Below are 21,288 nucleotides of genomic sequence, written 5' to 3'. Positions count from 1 at the left end.
TGTTTACCTACCACCAAAACGAAGAGCACGCGGGTGAACCTCCCTTGGCTTGCTTTTATCCCATGTGACTCCTCGACCTCTGTCACCCACCCGGCCCCTGTTTGTTCAGCCTGGCCATTAATCTCCTCTGCGGTCCATCCACCATGAAGGGCACAAAACTATATTTTTCTTATTACCTTCAAGGCACCCAGTAAAGGCATAAATAACAATGTCGCCCATATAAATCAGAATATGCAACCAGGTACAAAGAAACTCGTATCTTACGCTTCTGTTTCTGACGGAGAAGAGCATCTTCTCGTCCCATGTAGAGAGACTTGGTGTTGGGACTTAAAACATTTTGGTCCGGAATGAAACCAGAAGCAACAGGAAGCCAAAAACTGGCCACTCAATAGAGACTGATATAAAATTGTCCTAAGGGCCTATGTGAGGAGGAGCTATAGATGATGTCACAATTGTCTGCCCATAACATTTAAATCAGAGAAAGGAGAGACTGGCAGACCCAGCACCAACCCTGAAGACTATCAAGTACAGCAAACAACTTAAACTTTTAAAAAAGAGAGAAAAGGTCAGACTTCTCCCTAGTTTACTTTTGTCTGACGTGCTTTTTAAAAAGTAGCATATAGCAGCAAATGCAAACAAAATAAAATCTTTTTTAAAGCTGGAAAAAAAGTTGGGAGTTATACTGAAGTCGTTCCCTCCAAAAGCTTACATTTTTCAATGAAATTATGAACAAAGAGGAGAGCCACCCTAATTTCTCTAACTGAATTGATCGGGACCTCCCCTTATCCCACCACATTTTTTTAAAAAAAGAGAGAGAGTTTTATATAGCTGTGGTTGGATCTTACCTCCTCCTCTTTCAGCCGCTGCTCTTGCTCCCAGGCGGCCTTCAGCCCGGCTTCCTGCTCGTCCCTCTCCCTGCAGACCGAGATGTAACATTCCTTCACCGTCAGCATCTCTTTGTTCAATTCATCGAGGTCAGCCCTCAAAAACACAAGAAAGTGTGTCGCTCAAGAAGCCGTTCATTTCGGAAAGGTGGCTCCGTGACCAGCGGTGCCTCTGTTTCAGGAACACCACCCGCCCACCCTCCACGTTTCCTACAGCTGGGCAAAAATAGCCGTACTTTAACTGGGTAATGTTCTCTTCGTAGGCACGGATGATTTTCTCTCTTTCTTTCGCATGCCTTTCCGCAAGCTCTCCGCAAAGCTTTTTCTTCACTTCTTCGTAATGTTGGTGGTAGGTTCTTTCACACCTGGGGGAGGTGGCGAAACAAGTGCAACAGATTCACTTCAGAAGGGAGGAGGGAGGGGGACACACCGTTTTATAAAAAAAGCTCAGGGCGTCTTCCGTATGCATGCAAAAGGGAACCAAATCCTTCGTACTGTAGGACAGTGGTATCCGTGGGAGATCCGTTCCAAGCCCCAGCGACGGATGCCAAAAAACACGGAAAGAGCAAATGATTTACTTTGCGTGGTCTCTGGCTTCTTCTAGTGGCCAGTTCTGGTTCTAAATACACCCTGGAAACATCTATACATACATATTTTGGGGTGGGGTGGGGTTGTTTAGTATTCTTAGCCAGCGGGTAAGTGAATCAGCAGATATTGATCCCACAGATGGGGAAGGAGAGGTGTTCCACTGACATCCCATCCACACTACAGAGATCATCAAATATCAAATCATTTTTTGCCATTGTAAGTATATACATAGTATACACATATAACAAAATTCACACAGACACCCAGAGACCAGACCCACATGCACACACATAAAAAATCCCTAAACACTCCCCACCCAATAAATCCCAACTAAGAATACAAGCATCTACACCTCAGGCTAAGTAACACTGTCCAACTATTCACTACTGGTGTTCTTTAAGCTCATTATTAAGTGCAACTATAGCTCTGGGGTAAAAACTATTCAGAAAACGTATGGTCCGAGTCTTGTTCTATGTCTTCCATATCTGTTGTTCCCCTCCAAGAAAGGGGAACAGACTGGCCGACAATCCACGAACATTTGACAAGAGAGCCATTTTTCTCTTGCAGCAAAGAAACCTTTCAACAGGGGCAGGCACAGAGGACTCAACAGCCAGAGTGCAAACGCAGGAGGACAGGACCATCCCCTCCGAAGAAACCAGAGTGCCACTGGGGTGGTGGGCAGTGGGGGGAGGATACCTCTGTTGCCATCATGCCCACCCAACCAGCGAGGGAACTGACAGGAATGGGAAAGTCAACTGAATGTTCAGCTTCCCTTCCTCCCAAGTCACCTGTCGAGAGCTTCTTGCTTATCCCGGTCAGAGTCCTGCACCATCTGCCTCATTTGGCTACACAGCTCTTGGTTTGCATGCTTCAGTTGTTCCTGGCTTTCTGTTAGTTCCTGAATACGCACTTTGTGACTCTAATCAAAGAAAAAGCAAAGGGAAAATAAGGGTCAAAACTATTAATCCGCTCTACCTTTAAGGTGACCCTACATATCATGGGCAACACCATCAGAAATGGCTAGAGGTGGGAATGTCTAGGAAGAGCCAGTGGGGAAAAAGTCAGAACGCTCTCATTTCCTCAGTCCCAGCAGCTCCCCAACTTTTCCAATAAGAAAAAAAAAATGGACATTTTGATAAAACCCTTCCATTGAAATGGTTCCTCTGTTAGAATGAATGAAGCACCTTTTAAGACAAGGTTTAATTCATTTTACTTGCAAAGTTTGAAGATTTTTTTCACACAGACAGTCTACAGCCCAAGACAATGATAATCCCTGTGAAGGTAGGCACCGAGGACATTCAATTTTAAAAACATTTATGTAACTAGACACCGTTTTCCCAGAGGTTTTTTTTTCTTGTGAACTGCTGCCTTGCTTTGGGTGATGCTTGATCTCGTCTGGAGAGACTAGCGGCAAGTTTCGTTCCATGCAAGGATAAGTTTCCTTAGGTAGAACTATGGCCAGATTGCTCTGGAGCAAACGTACGGCGTTGCACCGGAAGAAAAGTCATCTTCAGACCTGCCGTTGTACAAATGCCGACACGCAGTCTCACTTGCAAGAATTCAGAATGTGTAAGGCTTCTGCCTCTTTAAACACTACCTCACATCCTCTTCTCTCACACCATCTATTGTGACACACCGCACCCCAAATGCTGCCCTGGCAGCTGGTCATCATGTCTGGGATGCCACGTACCATGGAACGAGATCACAGGACCAGGATTCCCACCTTTTCTTCCCCACTCCTTCCTAAATTCTACAGAGCAACGCCATTTCTCAGTGGGCTCCACATTGAGCGGTAGCATCCTCAGCCTTGGATGGAAAGAAAGCAGAGAGGTTGCAAGCTTACCTTAACGTCTTGCTGCAAAGTCTCATTTTCCTTCTTGAGCCTTAAGATTTCTTCAGAGGTGCCGGACTGGACCGCATCAGACGGAACCTCCACATTTTTTCCTTTGAGCTAATAAGGGAGATAAATAGCACATTCAAACAACTGCGGTTAGCACTACAAAACAGACGCGCACTACACATCTCACAAAATGACAACTATCCACACCTAGAGACTTACAGTATGACGAGCACTATGGACACTGACTCTCCCACCCACCCCAAAAAAAATGATGGGAGGAGCTCATGGTCCTTACTTTCGAGTTTGCTCACCCAGCACATGGAGCACTCCTCCTGTGAAGCAGCTGCCAAAGGAAAAAAGACTTGATGCAGCCACTTGTGGACCAACTACACATATGCCACTTCCACGGGACCAAAGCCACTCCTAAGCGCATGCCATGGTTCAGAAATGAAGCACAAGACTTTCCAGAAGCTAATACAGGAAGTTACCCTTTTCCAGTCAATCCAAACAGAGATAAAGAATGAAATCCAGGCAAGCGACAAATGTGTGTTTGTCACAATGAACTCAACCATTCCATCTTCCAAAAGAAAAAGAAAAAAATCCTTGGGACATCAAACCTCCATCCTGAAGTCATAGGGATTTGCTTCTAAACCAAGAGAGACAGGATTGCATTCTCTCTCTCTCTCTCTCTCTCTCTCTGTGTGTGTATGGTTAGCTGAATGGTGCATGTCCCAATATGAAGTGGAACAAAACCCGTTTGTGAGAGACAGTGAAAATCAGACAAACGATTCTGGCTGTGTTAGTCAGAATGGATACACTACGACGCCATCTATTTCAGAAAGGCGTGAACTCTTGGCCTCCAAGGGAGACTTCGGGAGGAAGTCCATCACTGCATATTGCTCCAGGGAAACATAATCTAAGTCTAAGAGGACACTTCCATTTCTATATTTACTGAGCATAGTAACGTGGCTTGTTTAAGCTTTAAAGATAAGTCTTTGTTTATAAATAAACCATGGAAAGGTACAAGGAAACATATGCACATTTCTAAACATGCAAAACAAACAAACCCACCTCCTTCGCACTCATTTTCACTAGCTGCTGCTTCAGCTCTTCTATTGTTTGACGGCAGTCTTCAAGGTCACTTTGTAACTGAGAAACCCGGTTCCTCTTTGCTTTGTTACTGCTCAGTAAACGCTTCATTTCATTCTTCAAGTCCAAGATGATCTCGTCTCTGGAAAGCCCTCTGTCTTGCTCTTTATTCGTCACAGAACTATTCAGGGTTTCAAGAAGTGTGAATCAGAGTTAGCTTTGCAGTAACACATAAACACTAGAATGCTTTGAAGCTTTCAACCTAGCTTGGTATTATTTTATTTACTAAGACAGTGACCTTAAGCTCCATTAATTTGGTGAGATGTTGATCTCAAATATGAAGTGTTCCTTGTGGGTCTAGGATGAAACATACAATTTTATCTTGATGTATTTACGCTATAGGTTTATGAAGGTGTGGTAGCAAAAGAATGATAAGAGTACTGGCTCACTCTAGCCCTTCAACTCGATGACTCTCAACAATTGTCCATAAAGCAGCGTAAAACGGACACTAAGGCAGTAGGCTAGTCAAGTCAAAGGAAAAATGGTGAGTTCACAAATTAAGTCATCACACGAGTCCATTTAATTCCAGCTTTGTACAGTTGAGTGGCGATTTACACCTTAAGTGCCCACATAACCTGTTTCAGCACTTTCATTCCAAACAGGTCAGCAAGGAAGAGCCACAGCTCTGCTGCGGACTTGTCATCAAACGGGCGTTTAACGCCGCCCGCCTGGTTTCCATGAAGCCAATGATTTAAGTACGACTCTGGCTTGAAATAGCCTCCACCGTCTATGCAACGTATCTGGAATTTCTTCTGCTCTCTTCGAACTGCAACATTTTCATTGTTGTTTTCGTATATTTTGAAATGCTATTGCATACCACTTAGGGCTTTTCTAAAAAGTGGATTAAAAAACCTTTTAAAAAACCCCACAAAGCAATATCTGATCTTCATTTTCTTTAATACCACCAAACCACTTCAAGTTGTATGGTGGGCTGCCTCAAGTTGTATGCTTGAGACCCACTTATAGTCTTTATAACGCATTATATTGAAAGTTCAACTGAAAAGAAATTGAAGATTTTACACTGTTTTCAAATGTGTGCAGTCTTATTAGGGAAAGCACCACAAATCTATCCCTTCAAGAAGGAAACACAACTACTTTAGTAGGACTCTAGCAAGACTATCTTCCTATACCTGTGTAGTCCTGTTTTCTTGTTGACCTTTTTAATGCCTAAATCCACATACGAATCAGTCATTTCTACATTCAGTTCTCCTCCTGGGTCATTGAGAAACACCCCATGTGTTTCAGCAGACTCATACAGAGCAATTTCTTCTTTGAGCTCCTTCAGTTCCTCCTAAAAATATACAAAATAAAAATGGAGACAAAGAAATAAATCTAGATCAGGCTGAGAATAACACAACAAATATTCTGTGAATGCAAGTACACTGTACTTAAATTGCAGCTTTTCAAGATGATTTCTGAAATTACAAAGTAGAAGCCTCTTACACACTCAGAGTGTTTATTATCTTCCCCATCCCTCTCACACTGACCATCAGCAGGATTTTTGGTCCAAAGTTCTCCAGTAGGCTACATACTTGTTCCACTGTGGAAATGATGGAGCACCAGGCATTACTACATCTGCGACTCTTTCTTAACTATGTACAGATTTTCTCTTAAGGAAAGAAACCTGCTCAGGTTGCTTCTTGTTCATACAGTCTATCATGTCTAGACAATATTGACATACACACCCGAACTCCCTTATGACTACATCTGTCTGCTAAGGTGGACTCTGCGGTGCAAGGACCTGACACCACATTAAATCTCTTAAATTTTAAGGTACTAAGAAGTCTCATTATTGCAACTAAATACAACTACCCATCAGGAAGTCTCCAGAGAGTGAGTATATGGCCGAAGTAAAAAGAAGCGCCTTGCAGTGGTACCTGTTCTCTGCTGGAGGCACTTCCTCCTCTGAAATTCTCCTGCCACTTTTATATTGGCCCAAGAAGGCTGAACTTTTGAAATCCTCCAACAGAAAGATAGACCAACCTGCAAAGCTTTATTCATTTCACTGCTTAGTAACTGGGCAGACTGGGCTTGCTGAAGCTGCATGCGCAGCTGGTTTATCTCATTGACCAAGCCTGTAGGGAGAGAAATGGAAATAACTTTGGGACATAAAAGAATTATTTCCCAAGAAATGAATAGATTAAGTTACTTTGGCATTATAAAGCTAGATTTTTTTTCAATGCTAGATTTTAAATGCCACCCAGAGTAGATCTTTAGTCTAGATGGGCAGGGTAGAAATTCAATAAAATAAACAAATAGATTTGTCTATTAAAGATGCCTAAAAGACGATATAAACATTGTGACTATATGCTAAATGGAAGACATTCGAGTTTTTAGTTTAAGAGAACAACTTTGTGATAGATTTTCCCCCTGTACAGTTATTGCTTATACCTTAAAATAAAAGCAACAGTGGGTAAACAAGACAGGAGAAATGTCTGCCTTTCTTTAGCACCTCCCCAGCTAAAGGAAACTGTGAAAATATGCCAGGATAGGCTAGGCTTACGTGGTAAGAACTGGGTGGGTGAGGCTAACATGTTAAATGGGTTAAAAAGAAATGATTCAAACAGTAAAAAAAAAAAAGTTAAAATGAAAAACACAATGCCTTCAGATACAGTTGCCTATTTAATATTTCTCAGAGAGGCAGTTCAAGAATTAATATTCTTCAGTCTCAGTTTTGTCCAGGCATATATGGTGCTTAAAGCATTGCCTGTCACACTCCTTATCATTTATTTTATTGTGTCAGAAAGGTTTCCTCCATTGCAAATTTCCTTTCTCACAGGAGCCTTGTCTTTATTTATGAAGCACATTAGGCTTGTAGTCCAACTACCTCTTCCGTTTGCCAACCTACCCAAAAAGTGACATAAAATCTTTTGCACGAGGCGTCAGTTATCCAGGATAACACCAGGTTATTCACACTGCAACCACCTTCCTCACAGACAGCCGTTCTCATCGTGATTTGCTGGCCAAGAAATACCTTGTCCATGCAGGCCTCCCCCCCCCCCACGCCTCACGCCTCCTCCACCACTTCACGCGAATGCTCTTGCCCACATTTAAAGAGTCCCAGGCTTTTTGCCGAAGGAGGCCAACCTGTTTGCAGCAGGCTGGCACACTGGTTTTGGCTTTCTTCGAGGCTTCTCGAGAGGCGACCGATCATCTCATTTTTTTCCACTCTGCTTTCTTCAAGAGTTCTTTCCAGTTGTTTCACATGCTCAGTTAGACGGCAACACAGTTCTGACTGATAAAACATGCAGCACTAACTTACACACTGGTTTTAGAAAAGAGAGCTTACATGGTCATCTCTTAAACATTAATATCACAATTCATTTTTATTATCACTTAAGTTTAATATTGCCGTTGCTGTTAATCTCACTTTTTCCTACTTATGTAGGAGCTACCTGTTTTTTTTTTAAAAGCAAAACAAAAGAACAAAACACAAAGGTTTGGGGGCAATTCAGACGTGACGACAGCACATAAGTCTCTTCTCTAACACACATGAGCATCACACCAACCCTGCGAGGCAGGCCAGTCTGAAAGACAGTGACTGGTCTGAGAGTCCTGGTTCTCCAAACCACAGTCTATCACACCCTACTTGCAATCTGTAATATAGTTACAGTAGATTTCAAATAGTGGGGAGGAAAAACAGACAAGGAAAAAGCGATGGGGAACGGCTCCAGAGAAGAGCTCTGGCTGAAGGAGTCACTGCTACTGTTTTCATGGGCTAATTAGCCACTGCCCCCCCCCAAAAGCATGCACAGCTGTTCCAAATCCTACATAGAACCTCAAACATTTGCTGCAGGAAGAGATGGTTTTCACTGGCCAAGAATCTGTTCTGTATTTTAAAAAATAATTATAAGCACTATAAAATGTTCTTTAAAAGAACTGTCCCTGGAAGTCAACAATGTGAAGGCTTTAGAGGTTTAGCTCCATTTGCTTTAGTTTAAAATAAAAATAGTGATAACGCAAGCCATTTTCCCCCAGCACTTGCTAAATATGACAGCTCTGTGATTAGACAGGTCCTGTGCATTTTGAAGCTCCGTGACCTATCCAAAGAGAGAGCATGAGGACTAAGCAGCTGATCAGATGGGGAAATCAAAATTTCACCAGAGTCCTATGCCTTACGGAACCACCTCCCTGCCCTAGGTCAGAATCTGACCTGCTCTTGGAGTGCCATGTGGGTCGCATCCAGCTTCTGCTGCAAAGAGGAAGCCTGCTCTTCATATCTCTGCTTGAGGGCGGCCACCACGGCCTCGTGCTGCTCCCGTGCGCGCTGAAGGGCATCCGACCTCCGAAGTTCCAGGAGCTGCTGCTGCAAGCTTTCCATGGCAACCTCCGCCACTTTTGACTGTTTGATCAGCTAACGAAAATTTTCAAATATATATATATATTTTGAAGAACACTTCCGTTTTTTTGCCTTAGCTCATTAAAAAAAAAACCTCAACCGAAATGGTCCATTCCCAGAACAACTTGATGACCCACTCTCTGGAATCTGAGAGCTTCCACCCGTCTTATACGTGACAGCTACCAGAAAGGTCTAATGCACACATCACATCTTCAAAGTTTTATGTTGGAAAGAGTTTAGGATTCAGACGTCAACTAAAAGAATAACGTTACCTGCTCTTCATTGGCAGTCAGGGTCTGAATTTGGGTTTCAAGCACTTTTATTTGGCTTTCAAGCTGAAGTTCCTTCTCCTTGCCGTTCTGATACAGCTTCTGACTTTCCTGCAGGCTAAGACACATGCCGTCCTTTTCATCTTTAAAACAGAAAGATATATTTAAATCACTGCATTCTTTTTTTTAAAAAAAGCAGCTACAGACTTTTTTTTTTGGTTGAGGCAGAAGAAGTAGATCTGTCCAATGTGTTGGTTTTATATACTGTTCGCCAAGCTCCAGAATTTTAGCGTATTGGATGAAAACAGAAACAGTATGGGCTTTCATGGAGGAGAACCCACTCCCTCCCGTACAGAGCATCTTCTTGAGGACGCCAGTTAAGACACAGTGTACGCCGGACTGGTATCCTTAGAATGCGGCTCTCAGAAATAAAGCATGCTGCTGATAGCTAATGCTTTACAGCTTTTTGGCAGTGAAAGGGAGACAGAGAACACACCTCCTGAGGAATAGTAACCTCATGCTCATCCATGTTTAAAGTAAACCCGAGGCCCATAAATCTGTGAAATAGAACGAACTCCCTCTCACCTGCACAAAAAGAATACTACAGTTATCCTGACCAGCAGGGGGAGACCAAACACACAACTTCTCTCTGGGCCACACTCTTAAATTTCAGATCCCGACTAGAGCACTTTTAAACAAGGAGTGTCAGGATATTGCAGGCAATGAAAGGAAAAAGAGCCCGTAGCTGGGTGTCTCTTTGGCTCTTTACAACAGGCAGCCGTCCACTCCTTTTTATTTGTTTCCCTTGCTAGACTCCTTCTGTGGCAAAGTGCACTGTGGTCTTTAACCCAAAAACAAGTGGCAGGACAACGGCAAATTGGGTTTGTTCAGTAAACACTCCTGCACACACAGAGAAAGCCTACACCGAACTCCCCGGAGAGCCATACCCAGAGGAATAGCAGATGCCAAGATGACCCGAGAGCTCAGCCCCGGGTGACCGTTTTAGGACATTAATGAAGGGTGTGGGGGAACATCTCCTGTCCACCCTCCGCCCTCCCTCCACCAGAGAGAGATTTACCTTTCAGAATTGCAAGCTGGTGAGACAGATACCTAATCTGCTGGGCTTTCTCTTCCAGCTGCAGATTAAGCTCTTCCAGTTTCCTTCCTTTTGCTTTATTAAGCACCTGAAGTTGCAGGATCTGCATGTTCTCTGAAGAACCTGTCAATTCAGATTATAGCTTTCCAATGTCATCTACTAAAATGCATGCATGCTTTCTCAACGGTCTAATAGGACTTCTGAGGGCCAGACTTCCTTCTCGTTAGAAGCACTCGGCTTTCTGCTACATATTTTATCCTCCGACACAGCTTTCGCTTTCCTTTTAAGTTTCCGGTTTTTCATTTATTAAACGGAACTGGGGCGAGGAAACGATTTCACTGCCAACGTTGGGAATTCTACTTCCAGAGGACACAGAAATCTTTGCCCACAGGTAAACAATTATGCAAGGAAACAAAATTGGTCAAGATGGCGGCGCAAGTATTTGCAGCGGCTAGGCATTCCAGAGATCGGTCCTTATTATGGACTCTACGTGCTCAGGCACAAGTAACTTACAGTCGACAAGAATTATTATCTATTGGCAGAAACAGTTGCAACTTTGAATCGAGGGTCTCAACTTACAACATCCCAGCTGAGCTTTTAAGACGGCCTGCTCTCCCTGTCAGGAAGAAAAGAACACGGAGAAAACGCAAGCAGAAAAGAGGTTGCAGGGCTGGTCTACGAGTGAGGTTAGGCAAAAATCCTCACAAGCCTGCATTGCCAAGTCTTTTTGTCTCAAATGTTAGATCTCTACCCAACAAGATTGAGGAGTTGGAACTTACTATCTCCCTACAGAAAAATATTCGAGACTGTTGTGTTATGATCTTTACAGAGACATGGCTTGATTCTTCCATCCCAGGGGAGGTAATTGAACTACAAGGACGCAGAGTACATCGAGCAGACAGGTCTATTGAATCTGGGAAGAGCAGAGGTGGAGGGGTTTGTGTTTACACAAACGATAATTGGAGCACAGATGTTAAAATAATGGACATTCACTGTTCTCCTGATTTGGAGTATTTGGCAGTGAAATGCCGCCCCTTTTACCTGCCTCGTGAGTTTAATGTTGTTATAATAACGGCAATATATATACCTCCTGATGCTAACACAACCACAGCTTTGAGTTGTTTGTTAACTGCTATCAGCAAACAGCAGCAGGCCTACCCAGATGGAGTGCTGGTGGTAGCAGGTGATTTCAATCAAGCCAATTTAAAGACCGTCCTCCCTAACTTTTATCAGTATGTGGACTGTCCCACTAGAGGGGAAAATACCTTGGATCAGGTATATTGTAACATCATGCATGGATATAAGACGAAGCCATTGCCTAGCTTGGGACAGTCAGATCATATATCTCTTTTTTTGATTCCATCGTACAGACCCCTTGTTAAAAGAATCAGACCATCAATTAGAGAAATACAAGTGTGGCCAGTGGATGCAACTGAGCAACTTCAAGATTGCTTTAGGAGCACTGATTGGACACTGTTTGAGGAGGACAATATTGATACTTATGCCTCGACAGTACTGTTTTATATCAAAAGCTGCATCGATGTTATTGCTACAACAAGACAAGTACGAGTGTTTTCTAACAACAAGCCTTGGCTAAATAGAGAAGTGCGCCTTTTATTAAAAGCCAGAAATGCTGCTTTTCATTCTGGTGATGAACTACAGTATAGAGAGGCCAGAGCTAAACTGAAAAGGGGCATTAGGGATGCCAAAGCTATGTACAGCCAGAGAATTGAACAACACCTTGAAAGTTCTGACACTCGCCGAGTGTGGCACGGCCTAAGACAAATCACTGGTCAGAGTAACAAAAACAGTCTGTGTAGCAGCAGTGATTTTTTGGCTGAGCAGTTAAATCAATTTTTCAGCCGTTTTGAGGTGGAAACAACCATTATTCCAGCACCTACTGTCCATAATACATCACTAGAATCTACCATCGACAGACAACCACTAGTACTGCAGATTTCAGATGTGAGACGTGCTTTCCAGAATATTAATATTCGAAAGGCAGCTGGACCAGATGGAATCATGGGACGAGTTGTTAGGGGCTGTGCTGCAGAATTAGCTGGAGTTTTTACGGATATTTTCAATCTATCCTTGTTGCAGTGTTCTGTCCCCACTTGCCTGAAGACATCTATTATAGTGCCAGTCCCGAAGCAGTCAGCTGTGGTATCTCCCAATGATTATAGACCAGTAGCTTTAACATCTGTTATTATGAAATGTTTTGAGAGATTGGTGCTGGATTACATTAAGGCTAGTCTTCCACCTTCTTTGGATCCATGGCAATTTGCATACAGGAGAAATAGATCTACTGATGATGCTGTGTCCATCGTACTCCATACTGTATTGAGCCACTTAGAACAACAGGGAACTTATGCGAGGCTGTTGTTTGTGGATTATAGCTCTGCTTTTAACACCATTCTACCAAATAGGTTGTTTTTAAAAATGATCAACCTGGGATTACCTCAGGAGATCTGCATGTGGATAAAGGATTTTCTGACAGATAGGCCACAGTCAGTAAGGATGGGATCCCACCATTCTTCTACCCTGGTACTAAGTACAGGAGCTCCCCAGGGCTGCGTGCTAAGTCCCTTCCTCTATTCCCTGTACACACATGATTGCACCCCACTATATAACACCAATGCAATTATTAAATTTGCGGATGATACGACAGTGGTGGGACTCATAAATAAGAACAATGAGTCTGCTTATAGAAAGGAAGTACAAAGATTGATACTATGGTGTAAAGAAAATCATCTCACACTTAACATCAAAAAAACTAAAGAACTCATAATTGATTTTAGGAGGAGGAGAAATGTACATTTACCACTGTACATAAACGGTGAGGAAGTGGAGAGAGTTGGTAGTTTTAAATTTCTGGGTACGTACATCTCAGAGGACCTCTCATGGACTATAAATGCCAACATGCTAATAAAGAAGGCACAGAAGAGGCTGTATTTCCTGAGAATGCTTGGGAAGTTAAATTTATCACAGCATTTACTTCTGTCCTACTACCGTAGCACCATTGAGAGTGTCCTAACTTATGGCATTCTGGCATGGTTTGGGAGTAGCTCTGTAGCAGACAAAAAAGCTCTACAGAGAACCATTAAAATTGCCCAGAATATCATCGGGCTCCAGCTACCAACCCTGGATGACATCTTCACATCCCGCTGTCTGAGGAAGTCACACAGCATCCTGAGAGACTCTTCCCATCCTGCTTATAACTTTTTTGAACTGTTACCGTCTGGCAGAAGATATAGAACAATTAAGACTCGGACCACACGTTTTCTCAATAGTTTTTATCCTAGAGCTATAATTGCAATTAATAATGAGCTTAAAGACCACCAGTAGTGACTAATTAGTTGGACTGTGTTACTTGGCTTGAGGTGTACATGTTTGTATTTTTAGTGGGGGACTTCTAGGGGGTGGGGAGTGTTTGGGGAATGTTATGTGTGTGCATGTGTCTGGTCTCTGGGTGTCTGTGAATTTCGTTGTATGGTATACTGTGTATATACTTACAATGACAATAAATTATATTATTATTATTATTATTATTATTATTATTATTATTATTATTATTATTATTATTATTATTATTATTATTATTATTATTATTATTATTATTATTAAAATTAGGCTAGGAATCACACCCAATTATCCCACTAGCTCTCTGGAGAAATCCCTTCTCCCATTTTGACCCAGGTTCAGAAAAATATCACCACAAAGCCACAGAATAGAAAATAAGTTCTTAGAAGTCCTGACGATCACTCACTCTCACCAGTGGCCAGAAATTCTTGCTGCATCTCTTCAAATGCTTCGTTTCTTCTTCCTGCATCTGGAGAAAGAGTGACTGGCTGCTGGATGTTATTCTGATATGGCTTATATATGACTTTGTAAGCCTCCACAGGCTGATTATCAGTTGTTTCTGAAGCGCCAAACTGCAACTGAAACATAAACACATTAAGACTTAGCTTTTTTAAAAAAAATAGAGCTGCTTCCTATATATCTCCCAGAGTTCCAGTGCACTGGCACGTATTAAAAAAAGAAGCCCCTGGAAGGCTGACTTTCCACTCTAAGGAACTTCACCAAATCCCCACCCCTTCCTCCTCGTCATAGGCAGGCACTTTAAAGGAAAGAGGGAGAGGCACTGCTGGAGAGCATGCTCCCCTACCATTTTGGGCATGTGCCCAAGAGAGCGCACACATGCACCTGAGAGCACGCACACGGGGTGCCCCACCTTCTTCAGAGGCTCAGCCAGTCTGCAGTCCTAAAAAGGTTGGGGACCGCTGTTTTAAAGGACAACAGGCGACTGCTAAATAGGTTTGCCCCTCCCGTAGGTGGCACATATTTTGAACTGCAAGGGCAGGATTCGAAGAGACCCAAAACCTTTACTGGAAAACAACTATTAAGAAATAAGACCTACGGATTGCAACGGGGAATCCTTGTGAACAGGCCTTGCACCCGACCTTCACTGTTTCTGGTGTCACCTGCACCTCCCCCCCCCCCAAAAAAATAGCCATGAAACAGCCTGATCCAAAGTGGCCGGCTGACAGTTCATTCTTTTTTGGAACACCAGCCGCCGTGGCCACACAAGGAGGGAAATAAATAGCTGGACACCACAGAAGAGAACCGTTTCATGCCATGTACCTTCAAGTGTTCCTTCTTCGTCTCAGCCGTGTTCATTCTTTTGCCATGCTGGTTACTGAATTCTTCTTGGTGGCCATTTGTGTAAGGTCTGAAGTCTTCTGGAAGATGATACACGTTGGTTTGTTGGTAGCGGCCGGGCACTTTACACCCAGTTCCTCCGAGATACACATCACTGGAGTCCTCTTCGTTGGCCCCGCCGGAGATCTCAAACATGCTTCTATCTTCACCTTCATTAGGATGGTCAGGCCAGTCACTGGCGTGCATCTCCCCTTGGAGGTTCCCTTGATCGTAAAGGTAACGTTCCACGTACATATCCTGACCTTGTTCATAATCCTGCCAAGGGTTAAAGTTAACGTCACTGAGCGTTATATGCAACACAGGGGGCCAGTTGAAATAACACTTGTTTGACTGGCATTAATAAAGGATTTCTAAGACACCATGTATGAGAAAGAAGGTGATGGGAAAAGGGGTCAGGACAGCAGCGGACAGAGGGCGGGGACATAAATAGCGAGCCGCTCGCTCTGAGCGCTGCAGACAGGCATCGACGCAGAAAGGCCATGCCAGGACCACAGGGTCGCAAGTTCTTGCAGAATTCACAGATCTCAATTTACAAGGTAACTTTCCAAACACGGCCACTTGGAAGCTGTAAACAGCAATCCAAAGTTTCATTTTGCTTTTTTAACAGGCCAACCCCACCCCACCCCCAAAAAAGGGAGGGAGGGAGGATTTATTAGTCTACCTTGCAAGCCCGTCCGAAATAGCCAGGCCAAATATTAACAAGCCATTCCAGTCTCCCTGTGTAGCCGGAGAACTTACACTTTGTGGATTTGCTGCAAGTGGGTGGCCATCCCATCGAGGGGCCTCCTGATCCCAGGGTTCATGTGCTCTACTCAGAAAGCAGACAGGAGGTTAGGAATCACGTTAATATTTGCAATGCAACTGTGATGTATATACTGCATGTCATTATAAGGATTTTTTTTAAATAAAAAGGACTAACTTCTATTTCATGGATGACAGTAAGCAATACAGTTGTTGTAGATTTTAGATACTGCAGCAAAGAAACTGAAAAAGCTCAAGCGACTTACTGTTCATGGTCCTCAGGTGTGCTATAGTCAGAGAGATGATCTCCGCTGTCCTCCAGCATATCATGGGGAAGGCCGGTCAGCAGCTGCTGCAGCTGAAAGACAGCATATTACAGCTATGTTAATGAGGAACACCCCTCTATCCGCCAGTACCTAGACTTCTCTGCAGACGAGAAGCCTGTGCCAAGAGAGGTTCAAGGCAGGCTAGACTGCTTGACAAACCCCTGCCAAGGCCAGGGGGCTACCCCAACAGTTTAAAGATGCTTGAATCCCCTTTTGCGCCATTCACATTTCTGCCAAAAAGTAAAGAGCATTCTCCTCACAGATCCTGCAGGCGCAAGAGAAAGAAAGGGAGTCATGACACGGCCATGTCCGTTTCACTGCTGTGCAGGGGACACTCCCTATGCCTCTGAAGGGCAGGTTTTGGCCCAGCTGGCAAAACCAGAAAGATCAACGCCAAGCACCACATCAGCAATCTCTCTTGAGCCAGAAGGTTGCGCTTTTCAGGCCATCTCCTCTACTTATCAAGTTCATTCTTGAAAATAAGGATGACTGGCCGGTCACCCAACATGAGATCTCCACTCCCTTCGTCTACCAGACGTTCCCCTTGTGCCCAGTTCCAAAACACAGGGTTGCAGCCACGCCTTTTCACTTAGACGCACACACTCTCTATTCCCCTCCTCAAGTCCTATGAGGCAAGAAAAATCTTCATGGGCAAAGGCTATTCATTCTGCTCTCTATTAATGGGGAAATGTTGCAAACATTATATTGATCATGCTACGACACTGGCCTACAGAGGCGCTTGCGGTAATTTGGGATGAGAGGCAGTCATCCTAATTCTCTTTCAAAACCAGAAAAGATGCCAACAACATGACATTTGCTACGCCCACCAAAATCACATAGCGAAGGAAGGCTGCGTTTGTTTAAGCTGGTGTCTTTTTCAAAGCAAAGCAGCAGGATGGATATATTGTGTGAATCCCCGCAGGACCAAAAGCTTTTTGGGAAAGATAGCACACCTTTTGACATCTCTCAGAACACCAGCTCACCCCAGTCTTTAATATTTCAGCGACAATCCCTTTCTACAGCAATTGCTGTTCAGCAGCTACATTTTTTTTTAAAAAAGAAAGCCTTGTTTACTTACTTGGAGCAAGGAAGCCTGTATAGAGTGTACCTGTTCTTCCAAACCTTCAGTGAGGTTCTGGTACACAGAATGGATTCCAACTGACACATCTGTGCAGTACATTTTCTTTTTCTCAGAAGGTTACTAGAAAACTACACATAGCAACATGAGCAGTTATTGCATCTGGGCTTGGCACTCAAACTTTCTTTTCCATACTAACAAAGCCTATGCATATTTTGCTAACTGGAGCAGAAACAATAGCTTCCAAATAGAAAGACGGACAAATAGCAGGAAAACACTATCTCATTTAGAACACAGCTATTACTGTATCACCGAAAAAGGTGAATGGTACCCATAAAGCTGGTCCAAACCACCAGCAAAACTACACTTCTGCTTTTTTGGCAAAGCAGTTAAGAACATCTTGGAATTCTAAATTAAAACTGATACAGCAAAGTATAATTAAAGGCTGCCCTCTTAAAAGTTCTTGGAGAGCTCAAACTCTACAGACAACACATCATCAACTCCTTTTTATGGTTAGCATTCCGAACAAGCTAGGAAACTGTCAACATTCTGCAGAACAAATAAAAAGTGAAACTAGCAACCTCAAATTCTTCTTTGCATACCAGAATAAATCTGACCTTACAAAAAGTACATAGTGAAGTGCTGGGCAGAAGATCAGACAATCTCTCTTCACTCTGGAAAGGAGCACCCACATTCCCTTATACTGCAGACAAGAAGCATAATCCAGACTCCTGCTACAACGGCTGACTCCCAACAAAGACAGAAGCCTTAGACACAACAAATGACATAGGCACTTTATTTTAAGGTGTATTTTTTGTAAGAAAGCAGCTACATGAGTAAGAAGCTGCTTGGGTGACGTCATGGGAGACTCAGGAGATTATGATGTCATCAGAAATCTTTCTTCCCAACACCAAGGCATTAGGCTTTAAAAAGAAGGAGCTAGAGATTACTCTTGAAAGAAATGATGACCAAATTCTCCAAATTGGGACAGCGTAATTAAGACAGGGAAAGCATTCAGAGTCTGTTAACAGTACTGCAGGTGCGGCAACAAGATGGAATAAAAGATTAGACCACCAAATGGAGCGAAATTAAAGATTCACTGAAAATAAACAATAACCAAAACCCACAAAGACTGAAGAAGCTGGGCTTAAAAATAATAACCGCCCAGAAGTCCCTGGACTGTTACAACATCACACAGACGAGTTGCCTGCTCCTTTACGCAGTCTGCGCCTAACAAGAAACAGCAGATTCAAAAAGGGTGTGCTTATGCTATAAACATAAGGCTACACTGGCCACATTTAAGTCACAAGCTTCCAGCTCAAGATTCATTTCCAATGTGGTTCTCAGCATTTGAACAAGCCACCGTTTCCATTGTAAGAGAAATCTGGAGTGGGGGGGAGATTAAGACCCTGAGATATGGTCACATCTTAATGTTTACCTCTTGCTCCCTGGCATAATCCTCCTGATCATATTCTTCATCTTCCTGGTGCATTTGTAAAGCGGCACTGTCAAAGTCGAGTGACATTTTCGCCAAGGTGTCTTGCTCCAGTCAGGTGAAAATATCATTTGCAATTAATCCTTTGCTGGTTCAGATCTTTGCTAGAAAAGAAAAAGTGATAGATTGAAAGGCTGCATTTTAAATGGATTGTTGTATCTTATTGCCTTGAATGTGCTTTTGGGGTTGCTTAGGTTTTTAGTGTATAGGCTTTGTTTGATCTTTTTTACTATTTGTATATTCCCTGTTTTTAGCTTTCAACGCTGTCTTTTAATGATGTATTGTAAAAGGATACTGTCAATAAATACTGTAACATTTCAGTCAATAAAGTACCTTTTCTTGTTCCTGAAATTGACTTTATGCTTCGCTCTTGACTTCAGAGGATTTTCAAAAGCCATGTCTGGTTGTCAGACTCTGCTCTACACGCATTGGTTCAGGCATATGAATTCTGGGATGGCCAGCTAACCTTGATCATTAGGTCTTTCAAAATGACTGATGTCTCCATATTTATCATCTATTCCAGGGGCGGGCCATTTGTCTCCCACCCAGTGCTGCTGGACTACAACCCCCATCACCTCTCCCCGGGCTGGCTGCAGATGACAGGAGTTGCAGTTCAGCGACATCTTCCCACACACTCACCCTCCCCACAATTCAGCAGCTAATTCTCTACCTGCAGAGCAGGCAGACCCAACCTTTACCCCAGAGGAGACGGGAGGGGAAGCTTGTTCTCCATTTCATGCCCCACGACTGTTTTCGGAAGCCCCTGCGGACCAAACGAGACAGACCTTCTCAAAGACGAGACTCACCGCTCTTGCTGCACAACCAGGCGGTACCATAAACGAGAGATTTCCACGGGGGCTGGACTGCAACTGGTGTCATTCCTAGCCAGCTGAGTGGGTGGTGAGACATGATGGGGGTTGTAGTCCAGCAACATTTTAGACCTGTTTCCCCCCCCCTAAAATGGTTAGGAGTGTGTGTGTTTTTTTTGGGGGGGGGGAAACCATCCAGTTGGCAGCCCTAGGGGCCGAGGGGAACTCTCCAGCTCAGCAGGCCCTTGCCTGGGGGATGATGGTGATGGAGGAGGGTCTCCGAGGAAGGCTAACGAACGGGGCCTGTTTAGACCTTTTCAGGTCATGAAGAGGGTCTAGTCCTCAACGAGGAGCGCCTGGTGAGAAAGGCGCTGCGCTGGCCTTTTGACCCTGAGGGAGGGGACTATTTGTTTCCCACCAAGGAGGACCGGTGTGCGTGTGTATGAAGTGTGTGTGCGTGTGAGAAGCAGACCCACAACCAACTTAGGCCCGGGGCGCCTGGTTTCCATGGCAACACCTAACCGCCGCCCCCCCAACCCCTCAGGCCTTTCCCCCGCCGCCCCCGTTTTCCTCACAAACGGACACGGGCTTCCTCCTCGGGCTTCCTCCTCACCTTCTTGGCCGCCGCTTCGAATCCCACTCCGGATTAAACGCCCCCACCCTTTTTTTCGCCTCCGCTTTCTCGCTGCCGTGTCACAACTTACCCTGTTTTCCTTCCAGGAGGCGTGGTTTCGGACGACGACGAAGGTCGGCCAATCACCGAAGATTATTTTTTTAATGGGCGTGAGTTTGAGGCCACTAAGTGGGCGGACTCCCGTGGAGGGGCGGGGCGTCCTGAATCTCATGGTTTTCTATTTCAAGTTCGGTTGCGCCGTGCCTTCTTTCCCCCGGTTTAAACGCTGGCGCGGAGTGAGGCGGGAAGGGAAATCTGCTCCGGGATTGGCTGGATATTTTAACCAATCGGGTGAGCGGCGGGGGAGAGACCTGAACAGATGTGCTGAAGGGAATCCTGGGAACTGTAGTCCAATAACTCAGATGTGCCTCTCTCCAGCTCAGAGTGGTTTATTTGAACATGGGGACTAGGGGTAGATTTGTTTTTAGTTGTATGGTTTTTCATTTTTTTAAAAAAAGTCTAGACATATTCCTAATCATCTATAGATTGGTTTATTTTTTAATTGTAGGGAACTTTTTAAAATCGTAGAAGTGTGGATTTGTTTGGGACCCCAGAGGTCATCAAGTCCAGCCCTCTCCCAATGGAGAAGAATTACAACGGAAGCATCCCCAACAGCTGGCCATCCAATCCCAGTGGGAGAAGCGTCCTCGCCCTTTGAAGGGGCGGCTGGCCAATGGTACGCAGTGCTTGGCAGGATGGATGGGCTTGGACTGTCCCTGACATTTGGGGAGGGGGCTTCAGCTTCCCCGAGGACTGGTGCCGAGCCTTCCCACACCCTGGCAGCCCCCTAGCTCTATGACTGGGGTTCCCCCATACAAGCGCTCTCTTCTCTGCGAGTGACCCTCCACTGTATTCCTGACAGCTTCCTTGCCCAGATCACACAACTGGCAGGCCATTTTGGATGCTCTGGATACTCAAGTGCCTGTCATGAGCTTTGCCGTTTTCCAGCACAGGCCTTGCAAAGGGGAATGAATGGCTGGACCTAGAAGGAGCCGGACCGCACAGGACAAGAATTCGTCTTTCGCCCATGAAAGGTTGAAGGCCAAGGCAAGGCTGGACAGCTGGGACATGGGAGGAAGCCCGCCCTCACTGCGTCCAGAAGAAGACAGAATTTAGGCCGCCGATCGCCTGCAGGCCCTCCTAAGACGACTACCTTCGCGCACGCCCAGTTTCAACGTGGAGCCACTCGCTACCTTCCACTGACTTGACGCCCAGCCTGTTGAAGATGTCCGGAAGATGTAGCAGATGGCTCACTATTTTGTGACATTTTTTCAACAAAACA

The 21,288-nt window shown here is 44.3% G+C and overlaps 1 protein-coding gene across 5 annotated transcripts in view; it reads right to left on the bottom strand.

The window, feature by feature from the left end:
* CEP152 (centrosomal protein 152) overlaps positions 1-20,099 on the bottom strand; it is a 30,165-nt gene extending 10,066 nt beyond the window's left edge. For 3 of the 5 annotated variants that reach the window (XM_020790156.3, XM_072981585.2, XM_078381005.1), the window contains exons 1-17: positions 19,947-20,066; positions 18,468-18,628; positions 15,892-15,983; positions 15,623-15,692; positions 14,807-15,139; positions 13,932-14,103; positions 10,148-10,288; positions 9,073-9,212; positions 8,615-8,815; positions 7,549-7,696; positions 6,445-6,536; positions 5,592-5,752; positions 4,384-4,582; positions 3,316-3,423; positions 2,261-2,391; positions 1,121-1,249; positions 846-981 (exon numbers count right to left, since the gene is read on the bottom strand). In XM_020790156.3, the coding sequence (XP_020645815.3) occupies positions 846-981; positions 1,121-1,249; positions 2,261-2,391; positions 3,316-3,423; positions 4,384-4,582; positions 5,592-5,752; positions 6,445-6,536; positions 7,549-7,696; positions 8,615-8,815; positions 9,073-9,212; positions 10,148-10,288; positions 13,932-14,103; positions 14,807-15,139; positions 15,623-15,692; positions 15,892-15,983; positions 18,468-18,554 (2,340 nt within the window). In that variant the 5' untranslated portion in view covers positions 18,555-18,628; positions 19,947-20,066. Of the gene's footprint in view, positions 1-845; positions 982-1,120; positions 1,250-2,260; positions 2,392-3,315; positions 3,424-4,383; positions 4,583-5,591; positions 5,753-6,444; positions 6,537-7,548; positions 7,697-8,614; positions 8,816-9,072; positions 9,213-10,147; positions 10,289-13,931; positions 14,104-14,806; positions 15,140-15,622; positions 15,693-15,891; positions 15,984-18,467; positions 18,629-19,946 lie in introns of all 5 variants that reach the window. The other 2 variants (XM_020790157.3, XM_020790161.3) reach the window with 2 other exon arrangements.
* Between the last annotated feature and the right edge of the window lie 1,189 nt (positions 20,100-21,288).

The sequence above is a fragment of the Pogona vitticeps genome, chromosome 12 (genome assembly GCF_051106095.1).
Source record: "Pogona vitticeps strain Pit_001003342236 chromosome 12, PviZW2.1, whole genome shotgun sequence".
Classification (NCBI taxonomy): domain Eukaryota; kingdom Metazoa; phylum Chordata; class Lepidosauria; order Squamata; family Agamidae; genus Pogona; species Pogona vitticeps.
This window is presented reverse-complemented; position numbering and strand designations above follow the sequence as displayed.